Below are 17,182 nucleotides of genomic sequence, written 5' to 3' on the forward strand. Positions count from 1 at the left end.
ACCACAGAAACAGACAGACTACACACAGACACAGCTGCTACGGGTCAAGCCTGAGGTCTACAGAGAGACAAACGGAAAGTGAACAAACTCTTACCAATTCTATTCTTTCCTGCAAACCACAATAGAAAGGAAAGTGAGTTTGATTGAGATGAAGGAAACCAAATCAAAGCACCGTATTAACTATAAGTTAAGAATAAGAATACAAAAAAAGCCCAGTGAATTGAAGACCAGTCACCATGAGTGTCATTTTTAGAAAAGTAAATGAAAGGAGTGCAGAGACAGAGGGAAAGGCGAGAGAGATAAAAGTTATTTAGGCAGATACATTTTCCAAAATGGATAAAAGCTTGTGTCCTGCTCTGAAACAAAAGGAGCTGCTTCTGATGAGCAGAAAAACCCTGTGATCAAAACACAAAGCCACAGAGAACAGAAAGAGAGAGATGGTTCATTACATAACGACAAGTGTGTGTGTCTCATATACTATACGATCTACTTCGAAACATTGTGGCGGGGTGTGGGGGGTGGGGTGGGGTGTGTGGGGGGGGGTAGGATGTGTATAAATCTCTCAGGCAGAGGTTTATCATTAACAAAACAGAGCCCATTCCTCTGTGGGTGCGTCAGGCTGAAGTCTGTGTGCCTGACTGCGTCTGGCTCCAGCGCGTAGTCTCTGAGTGGCACTGCAGGCTTGAATCTATCAACAAGCTGTCACATGGAGTAACTTCAGCGATTTTTTTTCTCCCCCCCTCTCCCTCCTATTCCCGGCTCATTCCTTCCTCTCTGGGTGACTTTTTTTTCGACCACCGAATCGAGCTCCTACCAGGTGTTTCTCTTACCCTGACCAGCTCCCTCTGTCTTTGTGTCACTTGCTCGGGGTGACGCTGCACTTTTTCCCACCGTCTCTGGCTCTCAGTCTGGGCCCTTTCAATCAAACCTTGCCAGCTTGAGTTCAGCTCCCTTTTTTCTTTATCTATATGCTCAATCCCTTTGGTTTCAAACTGCACCCCCCCTCCCTCCTTGTGTTCGTTCTCTGTGTTTGGAGGAGTGATGAGAGTGTTGCCGAGGCCACTTGCCATTTAAAACATTGATGGGGAGCTTACGGGTCTGCTTGCTGTCGCTGGGCGTGCCATGGGCTCTCAGGTTCTCCTCCGTGGATTCCCGCTCACTGGAACGGTCACTTACCACAGAGTCACCGTCTGAAGGCGAGATCCTGAAAACACACACACACACACGCACACACTTGCATGAATAATAGAAACCCAAGAACATACTAACATGCTGAAATGCCATGCATAATCGACAACAGTGCTTTTCCAGGAGGATAAAAGCTGGGGAGAGTCTTCTAAGAAATGATAATGTGATTTGAAGCTTAAAGAGCTAAAATGGAAAAGTATTTTACTAAAAAATGTTATTGGAATTCCATTTAATTTGTTCTGGCTGATTATAAAGTGAAGAAAAACACAAATATCCCCTCACAAGTTCATAAAAAGCATTGAGCAGCGACCACTGTGCAACTGTGTTGGTAATATAGTCTACTAAGTAGTTTAGAGGGAGATGTTGGTCATACTGAACATATTCAAGTCAAAACCAGCACCTTAGTTAATAAAACCTGCAAACAATGAAAATAAAAAATGTGGTCTAAGTCCATATACTGTACACAAACAGTCTGCAAGAGCATCCCTGACTGTCTAATGCATCAATAATAGATCAGGGGTTCTGTCAAAAGCTTTTAGTCTGGTTGACCGACTGTCCCAGCTGAAGTGAGTGGGAAATCAGAAGGATGGGGTAAAAAACACACAATCTGTTAAACATCTGAATAAACATCTTAATCTCTGTCTAGAGTGGAGGCTTTAACACATTAAATGCTTTGACCATTTGGAGGATTAAAGAAATTAGTGATCTGGTGACTTATAAGAGAGTACAACACTACAAGAACATAGGCTGCTTAGGCTTATTCAGGGCCTCTGTCTGATCTTTCTGATATTTTTTTTGTTATGTAACCTTTGACAGAATGACCTATATGTAATTCAATCTAGCCTTTTCTTAATATTTAATTGGACCAACCAGTTTTTCTGACTCAGTTTCTCCTCCTGCCCTGCCCCATCAGCAGCACTGACCTTTCTCGTCTCCGGCCGCTGCGGGAGGCCTTGGTGGATGAGGCAGAGTTTTTGGACATCGGAGTGGGGATCTCCCCGTTCTCCGATGGACTGAGGCCATCTTTAATGGACACGGGGAGGGGCCCGGGGCCAGACCCTGGCGGGACGGGCTCCTGAATCACCATGACATCATCCTTGCTCTGCTGGCCAAGGTGCAGCTTGGCAAAGTCGAAGCCTTTCACACTGGGAGCCTGTAGCTGAGGAGAGGAAAGGAAAAGAAAAGGGAGGAGGAACACAGTTTTATGAACAGGGAATGGAAAGAAAGACGGAAACATATAAAGCAGAAATGAGAGTAAGTACGGGAAAGAGTGAGGAAAGATGAATATTCAATAGTGCAATCGTATTGACAGTTGCATGAATACACCAGTCTGCAGTTTAAGCCAGAGCAGTGACAGTGTTGCTTTGAAATTTCTCCAAAGACCAAGAGTCACGAGAGAGAGAGAAGTGACAGCCAGACAGATGGAAAGACAAGTTTGGAGTTCATAATTAGGCTGAATGACTGCTGAATGGATGGCCAAGTGGGAGCCTCAGACAGACAGTCATTAATGAATAAATAGAAAGACTGTGAGAAAGAGGGACAGGGGATGAGAGATGTGGGGAAACATTGAGCTGCCTGCTCTCCTCTGAGGCCGGTGGAGGATGGAGACCGGAGACCTGAAGCAGCAGCAGCAGCAGCAGCGAGAGAGACTGTTTGAGTGTAAAAGCCCTCGGGACTTTTCCAGCAGCGGAAAAGAGTAAACAGTGGATGTCAGATCTCAGTATTTGCACTTTGCAGCTTGTGAAACTCTGGTCCTCTGACGCTGAAAAGCGCGTCTCGTCTACGCGAGAGGAAGAAAAGAGTGACGTGACATGTTCCTGTTAATTCTCTGAATTATACGTACACTCGCAGAGTTTATTGAAGCAAAATGCGTGGCTTAAAGAGGCTTGTTGGTATAAACCTGCTAATCCAGCGTGATGCTTGCCAGTATGAAACTGCTAATCCTGAGAGAGAGAGTATGTGTACATGTTTGTGTGTGCCGGCTCTCCACGGCATACAAACAAGGCCAGTCAGTGAAAGGGAAGGCATTGAAGAAAAAGAAAAAAAAAAAAAAAAGCTGCAGCTGAAATAGTAAAAGCCGTTTCAGTATAATTAACACTGAGGCTGAATGAAAGCAAATAGACAGCTCGTGATATCTCCCACACATTATGAAGACTAATTACTACTTAGTATGGTTTTGGGGGTAAATTGGGGTGGGGGGGAAACACAACAGTTAACACATAGGAAATAAAATCTATAAAATCTACTAAGTCGCCACATCTAAAGACAAACACACGGATACTAAAGTCTGTGGAGAAATCCAGGACTTCCTGTGTCGGGGCAAAGTAAAATCCACTAATATCCACTAAGGTGAACAACCACTAGTCTCTATGGCTACCACACAGTATACCTCCTGCTTGGCTCTCCTCCCTTTAGACAACATTTTCATTCTCTCTTCTTTCTTCATCCCCTCTGTTTTCTTCTGCATCGCTCTGCTCTCTTTGCTCTCCTCTGGTTTAATTGCTCTCTTTTTAAGTTTATACTTTTCCTCGTCTTCATCTTCATCCTCCTCCTCCTCCTCTTCATCATCATCCCCCTCTTCTTCTTCTTCCTCCTCCTCTTCCTCTTCTTCTTCTTCCTCCTCCTCACTGCTTATACTCTTTTTGCTCTTCAGAAGAGCTACTGGTCTCTGCAATGGTGGATAATGTAAATATACTTCTAGTGATCATGCTTTGTGTATTTGACATATCCTGAAAACTCAAAACTCAAAATCTGAACTATTAACGATTGACCACTGAGTTTTAAATTTAATTAACTGTGCAATATTAGAATAATTACAATAAAAGTGATAGAGAGTGATAGTTCAACATTTTGGCAAATTGGCCCATTGCCATAATCCCTATAGTCATAGCAGTAGGTTTGTTACCTTTAATTGTGGGTGCAAGCTATTTTTAGAACGGCGGAGCAGAGCCGCGAGCTGCTCAGAGCTACGCTACGGAGGCTAATGGGATTTCTTGGTTTCCCTCATCAAACTCATCAAATACACAATCCAACAACTCCAAAACGCTCTTGTGGACAAGTTGTGACCTGAACATTCACCACGCTATGAGATAATAACAGAACGTTACCAGACAGAGTTGTTTTAGAGGTAAATTCATGCAAAACCGCAGATGCACATTCCCATTGAGGGCAGTTTTTCGACAAGCAGTCTCTGCATTTACCTCCAAAACAACTCTGCCTTGTAAGTTGTTGGATTGTGTATTTGATGAGGGAAACCAAGAAATCCCATTAGCCTCCGTAGCGTAGCTCTGAGCAGCTCACGGCTCTGCTCCGCCGTTCTGAAAATAGCTTGCACCGACAATTAAAGGTAACGAACCTACTGCTATGACTATAGAGATTATGGCAATAGTGGCAAAATGTTGAACTATCCCTTTAACAGAAAATGTACACACAGACTACGTCTCCACTACATCTTCTACAAACCACCAGAAACAGCTGCTCTGTACCTTCCCCCTTTTAACCTCCACCTTCTCCTCCTCCTCCTCCTCCTCCTCTTCTTCTTCCTCCTCCTCCTCCTCTTCCTCGTCCTCACTAAAATCTATATCCCTTTTAAGTGGAGGGAGTTTCTGGCGAAGGGAGGTTCCTGACTCTCTGAATGACATAGCAGACTGAGAGAAGAGGAGTTGTGGTGTTAAGTGACGGATGATTGTGTTAGGCAGAGAGAGGGGCAGGGTAATTGATTCTGCACTTTGGAGTCATTGCATTAACTTCAGTTCACAGCTCGGCTCAACCAAAGAAATGCAACAAAATTTATTTTTAGGAATAGATTAGAGTGGTATTTTTTTGTGTGTGTCGCCAACGGCATCAGAGTTAATGATGAAAGAGTCACTGGGAGATGAGAGAGCATTGCAGCTGTGAGAGACTCAGACAGACAGTTGCACTGCTGCACCACAGAGCGCTATGGACTCTATGGACTCTGGACATGTTGGTCAGTATAAGACAGCAGAGAAGGACCACACATGTGCAATAGTTTTCACCTCAATGAAACTATGCACCACACATGATGAACTTGGCACTGGAACAAATCTTTTTGCAAAAGATAAAGCACTACTAATTAGTTGTACTAATCTAAATATCAGAATAACTCAGCCTTACATAACCCTTGCTTGTTCTTTGACTCTGTAGTAAACCTGACCCGGTGTCGCTCAGAGTGAACTGATGAATTGATGCAGAAAGTACAAGAAAACCTCAAAAAGGTTTTTTGAATAAAATAAAAAAGAGCCGTCGAGGGCCCATCTCATAAACTGTACTCATAGTCCGGCTGAACATGTCCTCTAATACATCTCTCCACTGGCATCATTAAACTTTAACTGATCTAATCTAAAAGAAGAGATGATGAAGAGCGAGTCCAGATTCTGTGCAGTCCTACAGCAGCACATTCATGGCAATGACAATGATAAACCCTGTTAATTAGCCGTTCATTTGAATTTTTTAAAGTGGTCTCTGGCTTCGCATGTCGGCAGCAAGAACAAGTTGAATCAAGGGGAACTGGACTCGCTGGCTCTAGATACCGTTGAGTTACCGTTGCACATTAGACAAGCCTCCTCACTGTCCATTTTTAAAACTAGTCTTAAAACCCATTGTTACTCCCTGGCTTTCAACTCCACATGAGACTCTGCTCTTTTTTTTTTGTGTGTTTTATGGTTTACTTTTATCTATTGTTTTGTTGTTTCTAATTGCTTTTAAAAACAAATGAAACAACTATTCTACTGTCTGTTTTATTTATCGTATTGCCTTTAATTGTTTTATGTCTCTATGTACAGTACAGCACTTTGTTTTCAACTACGGTTGTTTTAAAGTGCTATATAAATAAAGTTGAGTTGAGTTGAGTAGATACAGGATATGATGAAGATGTCAGAACTGAAGATGAAAGGTGAAACGTACGACTAGTCCGGCTGCCCCTTGATTCAACTCTTCTTGGAAAACAGGTTTGAAGTAGTCGTTCACGTCTGACTTCTAACACTCTAAGAGTTACATTTTCTCATTTCAAGATCATTGATGTTTCAAGGGTGACTGCTACTGCCCTTTTATACATTTTAAGAACAACTGCTGAAGAAAGGAGCTGAAATAAGTATGAAATATTGATACAGTGAGGCCTTGGTCGGACACTGAGCGCCACTGATGGGACTCTACCTTCTGTCTCTGCTGGATGGAGGTCATGGCATCCGGCTGGAACTCCAGCTTGTCCGTCCGACACAGTTTCCAGTACAGGATCGAAATGATGACGATGACGACGAGAAGGGGAATGACCACCCCGATGACGATCCACATGTTGGTGTTCTCAGCATCGGAGGGCGAAGCCGTCACTTTCTCTACAGCTTTAGACAAAGAGTTAGAGAGAGGAATGTGGAGTTTTTAGTTTTAAGTTGACCTTGAAACACAAATATGGGATACATTTATTCTTTCCTTTCATCTGTGTATGTGGTTAAATATTTCAAGCATATCCTTTAAACCCCTTTAAGCCTTTTCCCCCAACTGTATAAGGATGCTAAACTAAACATGCAGCATTGTTGGAGTGCTGGCTCTTGTCTCGCTGCTGTAATCTTCAGTGCAGACCTTCATTAGTTTTAATTAACACTCATTTCATCCCCAGGGAAAGTATCGTAAGAGAACAGAGCCAGCACAGAAACACAACTCCCTTGAGGTGCTCTCATTAGGCCGTCATCCCTTGTTTAGATTCCTAATGAGGAAGAGAGGCTTGTTGTACAGTGTGTGAAAGGGGAGGTAATTAGCTCAAATGTTACTATAAACATACAGAGGAACACATGGACCCAGCAGTCAGCTTGTATCCTGGCTTTTTTTTCCCCCCTCTCGTGAACAGTTTTATATATTATATTGCATCGTTTGTCTTTGTCTGTGTCATACTAAAGGAAAGTCCATTATTACTTATATCCATAACCTCCACTTCAACTCCATCAGCAGTGACTCACTCACTTTTTAGGCAATGTGGATGCTGCTCACACACATGGAAGCTCTAATTGAGAGTGTGTCCATCTTCTCCATCACTACACAAACACTTAGTCGGTCTTGAACGGTTACTCACGCTGTGCTAAAATCCCCTGGACACGATATCCCAGGACGATGGCGGCTCTTTGGACGTCCAGGCTGTTGAGTAGGTTGGCTGTTTGGACTGCAGGAACCCTCTGACCGCCGGGACCCTCCACGAAATACACGATTTCCAAAGGGTGGTCTGCACCCGCCAGTCGGCTCGCACTCACAACCTTAAAGTGGAAACGGGAGAGGGAAGGACTTGTTTAAGAATCTATAGATTTAGGTTTGATTTTTAACAATTCAAATGAAGTGAGAGTCAGGGAATTTTTTTTTTTTTTTAAGATTCCAAGTTAAAAGTCAGGAATCATTTCTGAGATAAAAAGTCTGAATTTCTCACTTTTATCTTAGAAATTCTGACTTTTTATCTCACAAATGATTTCTGACTTTTAACCCAGAATCTTAAAAAAAAAAAAACAAAACTCCATTGTTAGCCCCAATGCTCCATCACCATCTCTGTAATGTATTATCCAAGTCTTGCATTATCTTTTATTGAACTATTCGAGAATGAATGTGTTTGGATCTATGGGCAAGGCCAATCTGAGATTTGGGACTGAATCTATAGATTTAAACAGCAATTCCTTAAATTTGTTTAATCATGGGGGGATTGTTATGGTGAAATATAAAGTAGCAGTTCTCGTTACACAGAACACATTGTCTTGGAAAGGATTTCAGGTCCTATTCCTCAGTTGCTCACAGGGCAATAAACAGGCCTAATGAGTGCTACTGTATGAAATGAGTGCTTGTGCCGTCTACAACTCTCTTTTAAACAGTTGGCAGACATCATGGCATCTTGTGTCCTCTTCCAAACATAAAAATGTCCAGACGTAGAGGGAAAAAAAACAACCTTCAAGGACACTCGACAGACCTTGTTCCGTCTTTGCATCGCTCAAGGACCCGCACTTGCAGAACTCACAGTTCTGAGATGTTTACTAATCATCTTTCATCATGAGACTGCTTCTCGTGTGTTTTAATTTTAACATCCCTATTTCTTGTTGTCATAACCTATAAATGTTCTTTCACCCCAAACAGACAGTGTTCAAGAAATTGGAACAGACGTGTTTCCAAAAATGAACATGGGATCCATGGAAGATGAGACACTACTGGAGCTGGTTGACTAATGAAGGTCTCTAATGAGCAAAGTGTCACGATTCCAATAATATGGATGACTTTTTAATAGTGACCATGGTACCTCATTTTCCATGAAATACTGAATATTAATCATTTTTTTTCTTTTAGTTTTTGTGACTGCAGAAACTAAAATTAAAGAACTCAGGCACTGGTTGGCCTCTTTGGATTCGCTATGCTTCTTACACAAGCTCCTGATAAAGAAGCCCAGAGAAACTACATGTTCTCACTTTTTCATAAAATAGCTGAGTGTACATTTAAATTGCTTTTAATGTCATCAGGCACAGCAGTAACATGTCAAATATTTCACTTGTATGCATTTGCACTGCATGTGTTATACACCTCTTTAACACAATATACGCAACATATAAAAATGACACACATGATATATCAACTCACTGTCTGAATTATTCCCACTGGAGTATTCATTGTTTAAATATTTCTCCATGTTGTCAAATACTACATGCGTGTGTGTGTGTGTCTATGTGTGTGTCTCCCTCTGCGTGCCCTGAGGCACAGCGCAGTCTGCTGTCTGCATTACTGGAAAGAGTAAAGCGCAGGTCATGCCTGGGCTGACACAGAAAAACGGCTGGGCAGGCTCCCTTATCCACAGTCTAATCCAGTCCATGCACAGTTATTAGAGTGGAAAGATGGCAGTGTGAATGTGTGTATTGCACGACCCCAATTCAGCCTCCTCTTTTATCTGTCTAGGGCAGACTCATGTGGTATTCTCATAGGTGACAGCACCACACTGACTGTGTTATGACAGTCTCGGGCTTCCGTTTGAGACACATATGTCTCTGTGTTTGTGCATGTCTGTGTGCGAGAGAGTGATATAAAGGTTTCCTCTGAAGTTCAGTCACCTCGCTCTCATTATATCCGACTGACACTCAAACATGAGTGTCTTTGAAATGTGAAAAAAAAAGAAGGAAAAAAAGGGAGAAAACCATCCAAACTAGACTTCCTTAATGACAGTATCCCATCAAAGCTGGAAGCAACACAAGCACATCCTCCAGCTTCTATGTATAATACATATTCATATGTATGATGACTGTGAAAAATATCATTCTGAAATGCAGAAAAATGCCAGAGCCTAAAATTAAAGATCTAATCTTAGCACAGAGACAGACACTAAGGCTTTGCCACAACTGCATGCATGGTCCTGCTGCCTTTTGCTAAATTGCTCTGTGGGTTTTATGGAGACGACGATGCAGGAGGCAGAAAGGTCAGAAACAGTGAGGCTGCTGCTCGGCCAAGGATGATATTTATCACCCTGACAGCCCCCTCTTGTTTAAAGACCACCATATGCACTCAGACTTCATGAGGTGGGATCAGTTATGCATCTCTCGTCTCCTTACAACAAGCCTCTCTTATCCAAGTGTTTTGCTCGAAGCCGCTTGTTCCTCTGATTTTTAAATCTTTTACCCTGTCCCTACATCTCCCCCTCCATAACGCCTGCCCTGTCGACAACAGCCATGCGCACTCACTCTTAATCATCCCAAATGCAGGATACAGACGGAGAAAGAGAGAGAATTAATAATTGATCTGCTCTTAGCAGCTTCGTGACTCACAGGATCCATCAAGTAAGGGGGGGTTAAAGAAAAATGAGGAAGAGGAGAAAGAACAAGGAATCATCATGAGGCCGTGGTCGTCGAGTGGCTTGGCCCCCGGGTTGAATGGGATGCTGTTGCCATAGTGACAGACCCCTATCCTGTTCCCTTAGAGATGAGCTGAGCAGGTGCGGAGTGAACCCACAAAAGCTAGAGCCTGATTAGTAAAGCAGCAAGGCTTTCAGTGGTTACAAACACTTGCAACGCTCACATAATGAGCCCTCAGTGCTCGGGCAAGGTAGTTACAAAGAGCTTGCATCAAGGAATAATGATATAAATGGTACAAGGAAGGAAGGTTTTTCAAGATTTAGTGAGTAATCCATTAAAAAACCTCCAGTTAAAGGGTTTTATAAGTATTGTTATGTAACAAAAAAAAGATCAACAAATAAATCTGTTGTACGCTGTTTCTGGAGAAATGCATTACAAGTCTTGGAAACACACTGCTATATCTTCATTTACAAATAAATGAGGTTCTTGTTATTGAGTTTCCAAACTTTAATTAAAGACAGAGAGAGACAGAGTTTGTACCTGAACGCTGTTGTTGCCTACGGTGGTGGCTCTCTTAACACGTCGGACTAATCCCATAGCCTCTCCCAGTAACATGGCCACCCGACGCTCCATGTTGGCTTGGAAGGTCCTCTCGCCCACTTTCTGGTCGAGCACACCAAGGAGCACTACGTACACAGACAACAGGAATATGATATAGTGTAAATACAAGTCCATAATTGCTGTAAGTAGTTGCAACACGCTCAAATCCGTTGTACCTGTTCTAACCCAGGAGGAGCGGAGCAGTTGGCTGGTGTTCAACGCTGGATAATGGAAAGCTGTTGAGGAAAGGAGATTACGGTGTTTTAAGTAGAACAACATAACTTGGAAATGGCTCAATCATAGTGAGATGATCTTATAGTGCTCACGCTCAGCGATCTGCAGCACGGGGAAGCCCATGTAATAGCTGAACTCCACCATGGTGAGCCTCATCAGAGCCGTGCTGACCTCCGACCCCATCAGATAACCCCTAGAGCCGCGCACGGTGAAGGTGATGTCCACCGGCTGCCTCACCAGACGTTGATCTTGGTATTTTGGAGCAGCCATGGTGATGTTTACAATCTGTAACACAGTTAGACAGAGATGTGACTGTCCAGCAGAGAAAAGATTACACAACAAAATGTACAAAAAACACAGTTTCCATTCTGCTTGTTGATGCAGTTTCTGGGAAAAGCCTGCTTGTCTCCTAAACAGTTGCAATGAAGTTTGCAATTTGAAAATTGTTGGCTTCGGTGATTGGAAAGCAGAACACAAAATTTTGGGCAGCGTGGCTCAGGGCACTGTTTGCAAGTTGTTCATAAAACATTTCCACGCTGCAACAAATCCTTGATTTAATCCTTACATTTATTCCAACTATAAGACTTTAATACAGGCATCAGAGTAATAGGATTACACAAACCTCTTCTGAAGCCAGCAAACCACGTAGCCAAATAAGTTCTTTATTAACAAACAGTAAGATTCTTTAATACTCTGCAATTGGAGCATGAACCCCCTCGAGAGCATGTTGCCAAGTGAAGTATCCTGGGGTTTTTTTGTTCACGAGTGATGTTAAGATGGAGAGTGAGGTGGGCGGCAGGATTGATGTAACGTCCACAGCGACAGGACAGAGCTGCACTTAAAGGTGCTTGAACCCTCACCTATGGTAATAAGCTCTGCATGGTAACCAAAGGACTGATGTTGTGGAGCAACACAGCTGGCAAAAACAAGCTCCCTTTGCTTTGTGTCTGTGCTCAGATATTCAAAAGGAGCTCGAGGAAGACTGGCCTCTATTTAGTGTTGAAAGGACCCAGCTGAGGCCAGTTTATCAGGATGAAATCCAACCGTCAGAACTGGTAAAAACATGGAATATTTGGGCTTCTATACTTATGATGCTTGTAATACAACCCAGATTTGAAAAATTGTGGAAAACGGACAGCTGGACAAATTATCAACCAATCTAGTAATTTACTTCTCTCAGCGAGTCATGCTTTTAAAACTAGTCTTCTCCAACTCCCCGGGCAAAACCTTTCTGCCACAATTCATTTACTGAAATCCAAAAATCCTCACCAATTGTAATGAAACAGAACAGCTGCTGTTTGCAAAGCTATATTACAATTAAAGTCAATCTGTGACGCAGCAATCACATCCACTGAGTGAAATAACTACAAGCTGGGTTAAATGAGTCAGTGCTGGTTCTTGCTTTGCATGAACAGCATAACAGCAACTTCAATTGTATGATAATAAATCTTTCCTTTTTTCATACACATGATACAACAGATTGCGTAGAGCCACTGACAGATTAATTGTATAATAAAAAATCTTCCCTTTTTTCATACACATAATACATTATACTGAGTAGAGCCACTGACAGACAACTGTATGTTGTATCTTATGCTTTGTGTTCCCACTCACATGAACTGTGAAGTTGGTCGACTCCTTTGAGCGGCGACGCACTTCTGCAAAAGCCTTGGTCAAACCTCTTTCAATGCTCTCACTGAAGTTGCAGAACCGCACATCTACGTGACCGGGAACAAACTGCAGCACTGCACAGAGTGAAAACATGGAGCATTTTATTTCAAGTTGTCATAAATCACCTAAAAATCTGAATTACTGGTAGTACATCCAGTAACTGTGACAGACACTTTGAGAATGGAAACGTTTACCTGTGTGGACTTGGTATTTAGGGTTGGGTGTTGTCCAGTTGGGAGACACCGACAGGAAGCGGCGTCCGGACCTTCTTAGAGTATTGACGACAGATATGGCGGTGTACACAACTGGGCCAGACACCACTCGAAACAGAAAGTTGGGTGGGGGGTCCACGACCTTCACAGACAAAGCAGGAATGAATGAGACAGAGGAATCACTTAGTGGCAGCTGATGCTTCTGAAAGGGCACTGTGGCTCTTGCAGCTCTCATCTTGTGGTTCATTTATTACAGAGCCACAGATTAGAGCAGTGTTTTATTTAACCTTGGGGTCGGGACCCCACGTGAGGTCGCCTGGAATTCAAATGGGGTCACCTGAACTATGATAAAAATACTTTTTTAACTTTATTATTCTTTTTTAAATTATGATTAAAAACACCAAACACAATCTTAAACAACTGTATCTATATTTTCACTTTCTTGAATTTAAATTGAGTTCAAATAAAATGCAGCATATAAAAATATCTGAGCTGACGCATCTTGATTGACGGTCGCCAGAAATTTGTGATGTCAAAATGGGGTCACGAGCCAAAAAAGGATGGGAACCACTGGATAAGAGTAACACAAAACAGTAGAAAAACAACATACCTAACCCTACACTTTACTGTATGTGAGGGTCATTACACAACAGTCCACTCACTTCATAGTCACTCTTTTAACGAAGTGTCTCTCATCAAAAATCTAATACAGTATGTTGACATTGTAGATTTTCACTTACAGTAAATTAGTAAATATCATTTACCTGCAACTCCACTGACTTGTTGAATTCTACTTTCAATAGGTCTTTGATTTGAGCCTTTGCATATCCAACTGTGGCCCCAGAGGGAAAACCTACAGAGAAAAGGATACAATCAAAAGTTAAAGACTTACTTTGTTATACCAGAATTCTCATAGTTAAATTAGTTAACAGTTTTAAGTGTCAGTTTTTATACATTTGGCTTATCATACACAAGAAGTTGTAAAGTGAGATGTCAAACTTACCCATTTTTACTAAATAAGTAGGCCTGTCAATGCTGCAGAAGTAGGGTCTGGCAGTTGGTGCTGCGGTTGTGGTCTTTTCACCGGTGGTCGTGATGATGTTGACGCTGGTTGAGGCCTCAGCGGTGGCAGTAACTCTAGTTGTGGCTTGACGTGTAGTTGTGGTGGCAGGTGTAGTTGAGGGCACAGCAGAGACGGTAATAGCTTCACTGCTAGTCGGGATCAAGCTCATTGTGGCTGGGTTGTCAGCTCCATTTTCAGTCACCCCCTGATCACCCAAAACCTCTGGGAGACCCAAGGTGACATTAGACGGGGGTCTGGTTGAAACTAAAGTAACATTGGGAGTTTGTTCAGTCGTCAAAGTTGAGTCTTGGGGAATTAATTCTGTCGCCCCAGCGGTCGTGTTGCCAACAGGTTCGACGGTAATAGGAGAGAAGGTTGCAGTGTAGTATGTGGTGGTTGCAGTTAAGACAGGAGTGGTGTGTATGGTACCAGTACTGTGTAAAAATGACTCTGTAACAAACCAATGTACGTCTGTCATAGAGGAGGAAGGCGCTCCATCAACTGGGAGCGAAGGTGTGGTATGGGGTGGTAAAACTTCTGTTAATGCGGTGCTGTCCAAGCCAACAGTTAGAGCAGGTGTAGCCCAGTCCGTGGTGGACACCTTATCACCCCAGATGGAAGAAGAGGAGTCAAAGACGTGGCTTGGGACTATTGAAGGATCTAGAAAAGGCTCGGTGACATTGGCCGGTTGAGGAGTCTCCTCTGTTGTTACGACTGTTGTTGACTCATCCTGAGGTTCAGACCCGGACAGATCGCTCAAGGACTCCTCTTCAATCAGTTCTGTATCATTGGTGATGCTGCCGGTGGGTGTCGTCACCGTGGTACCGAGAGACACCATTGTTATGTTCCCTCTCTGTTCAGCTCCGGTGTCTGAACCGTTGTTCTCCTTGGTCAGCTGAATGGTGTAATACTCCAAACTGTTCATGTCAGGTAAGAGGACATCCGTTGGTTGGATTGAGAAAGCGTCGCCCCAATCCGTGTCCGATGGGTCAGGTATGTCGCCGTTAGTTGAAGGGGTACTAGGCTCCATTGTGTAGTGAATCGTAGAGGAGAAAGTGGAAGGATGGATAGATTTTAGTGGAATAACGGTGCTGTATGCTGTCATGAGGCTGGGAGTGGGCGACAGCTGAGAAGGATGCAACGACAACGGAGATATGCCCACTCTGGAAGGGAACGACGTATCGTAGCTTTCCGTGTAGTCCTCTGGGTCGTACGAGTCGGACGGCACCTTGGTCACCAATGGGAAGTCGTCTCCGTCTGAATTCAAGAACGACATTGTCTCCAAGTAGTCCCCAGACCCCCAGTCCACCTCCATAGTGTTGGTGGGGTAGAAGTCCTCTGGAGAGACCTCAGTGGGTTCAGATGAAGGTGGTGATGTATGATGGGGGGCAAATAAAGGCACGTTGTAACCAGGGGCCAGGACCTTGTTGTTTGGTAGCAAGTTTATGCTATGTGCTGGTTTGTTCTCATACAAAGGGGCGCTGCTGGGGCTCAGCTGGTCTACATCCAAGATTTCACTATTCGATTCATCTGCTGGTGAGTCAGCGAAAGCCAAATTTGGCAGCTCAAGCGGCTGGACAGGTTGGGAGGTCATGATCGACGGTGTTTGCTCTGATACGCCCCCCTGCTGCTGCTGCCCGCTGAATGCTGCGAGGGGTGGATCTAAAGCTTTATGCTCTGCCTTGAGACCAAGCTGAGGTGTTCTTGTAGGAGTTACAGGAAGAGATTGTTTGGCAGAATTTACCCTGGCCAACTTCCAGTCTGTGGACAGTTTAGCTGGTGCCTCAAATTGTTTTTGTGTGGACCCCGATGCAGGTTCGGAGAGGCTCAACGACGGGATGGAAAGAGGATGTGGTTGTTCTGCAACAGCCTCACTTGGTGTGAATGGTTGGGGGTTTCCAGAGGGAGCATGTCCCCACTGGAAAGGCATGATGTCAGCAGTCCTAGCTTCATGTTTACGTCCCATAATGGTTGGCAGGGCACCAGGGGTGTCTGGGCTCTCAAAGGCAGTGTAATGCGAGGCTGGTAAACTGGATGGTGATGACCCTGTTGAACTTGGAACATCGCCAAGAAATCCCATGGGGTGATATGCGGAGTCTAACAGAGACTCATCTGCGGAAAGAATAGAGACAACAGCTCAATTTAACTGCAAGGTAATATACAGGAATGAGAGCTGGTCTTTATACACAACTTGTCAATCTGATTCTAAGAACTAGACCTTTATTAGAGTGTACTTTGTGCCCTGCATTGGAAAACACCAAACATTTAAATCTGACCACATCAACCCTTTTGACTGTGCAGCAAAACTGCTCCACAGAGAGGCAGGATGAGACCAGATATGACTGCATGGAGACAGGCCGGCACTCAAAGTTATATTGTATGACTATGAGCAACAATGATGTCACATTAGGGGGGTGACTTTAGTCTGGAACAAGACTAGGTCAAAACGTCTTATATAGTGTACTGTATAGTACTGTATACGACCGCCTCATTAGATAATGCAACATCCTGATTTGCATATGGACAATGTCATTGCGTCACATTTGCATATTGCCTAGTGTCAGCTGCTTTCAGCCCTGTATCTATTTGCTTCTCCTCTTCCTCGAGGCGTTCACATTTCCAATGAAGTTGTTCTTTTTTCTTCATGTAGTTGGACAATGGGACAAGTTTGATATAAGGACTGAAAGGCAGGACTATCAAGACAACATGTTAACAACCAGTCACTTCCAAGCCATTTCCTAGTGTGGTTTGGTTTGTTCAAAAAAAAAGTTAGATTTGTGGTTATTGTATGTTCTCAGTCAGTCAGTCAGTTACACACAATTGGGGATGTACCCATTCAGGCCCTAAATGCACTGGACTAAAATGAACCTTCATGTGCAAGGACATAACAGAAAACCCAGGTCACAAGGACGTATTATGGGATAACAATTCATCAAAACATGCACCACTCTAACCCTCATCACCTCCGGGGCAAAGGTTACTGAATGACAAATAGACGGTATAGTAAAGAATGACACTTCACTGAATGGGTTAGTGATGTTATATGAGACCTTGGCTTATATTTAGACCAAATCAATACAGGTATTGACGGCAATTATTGGCACAAGATTAGAATTGGAGATCCATGAAACTGTGAGCATGTTTACGGGAAAGCACTAGTTTTACAAGTGGTCAGCTGACACTGACCACTGCACTGTGTGCGAACTAATATCCTATCTCCAGAGGAACATACCAATAAATTAAAACATTCACAGGCTGAGAAACTGCCATGAGAAAAAAATTCCATGCTTGACTACACAGGGGTATCATAATAAAGGCTGACAATGACGACTTTCCTCACTTCCAGTTTTGAACTAAGAGAACTTGCTGATGTGCATGCACTGACCATATGTTCCAAAATG

The 17,182-nt window shown here is 43.3% G+C and overlaps 1 protein-coding gene across 3 annotated transcripts in view; it reads right to left on the minus strand.

The window, feature by feature from the left end:
• The window catches only part of LOC146986264 (UPF0606 protein KIAA1549-like), a 38,891-nt gene that overhangs the window by 10,822 nt on the left and 10,887 nt on the right, over positions 1–17,182 (minus strand). The window contains exons 2-15 of one of the 3 annotated variants that reach the window (XM_085780018.1): positions 13,722–15,893; positions 13,483–13,571; positions 12,701–12,860; positions 12,450–12,580; positions 10,928–11,120; positions 10,778–10,837; positions 10,542–10,687; positions 7,271–7,448; positions 6,361–6,545; positions 4,674–4,835; positions 3,578–3,856; positions 2,112–2,347; positions 1,095–1,204; positions 95–109 (exon numbers count right to left, since the gene is read on the minus strand). In XM_085780018.1, coding sequence (XP_085636144.1) covers positions 95–109; positions 1,095–1,204; positions 2,112–2,347; positions 3,578–3,856; positions 4,674–4,835; positions 6,361–6,545; positions 7,271–7,448; positions 10,542–10,687; positions 10,778–10,837; positions 10,928–11,120; positions 12,450–12,580; positions 12,701–12,860; positions 13,483–13,571; positions 13,722–15,893 — 4,116 coding nt within the window. Of the gene's footprint in view, positions 1–94; positions 110–1,067; positions 1,205–2,111; positions 2,348–3,577; positions 3,857–4,673; positions 4,836–6,360; positions 6,546–7,270; positions 7,449–10,541; positions 10,688–10,777; positions 10,838–10,927; positions 11,121–12,449; positions 12,581–12,700; positions 12,861–13,482; positions 13,572–13,721; positions 15,894–17,182 lie in introns of all 3 variants that reach the window. The other 2 variants (XM_085780019.1, XM_085780020.1) reach the window with 2 other exon arrangements.

Source organism: Trachurus japonicus, chromosome 6 (genome assembly GCF_045865225.1).
Source record: "Trachurus japonicus isolate A0001 chromosome 6, Traja_1.0".
In the NCBI taxonomy this organism is placed as follows: Eukaryota; Metazoa; Chordata; class Actinopteri; order Carangiformes; family Carangidae; genus Trachurus; species Trachurus japonicus.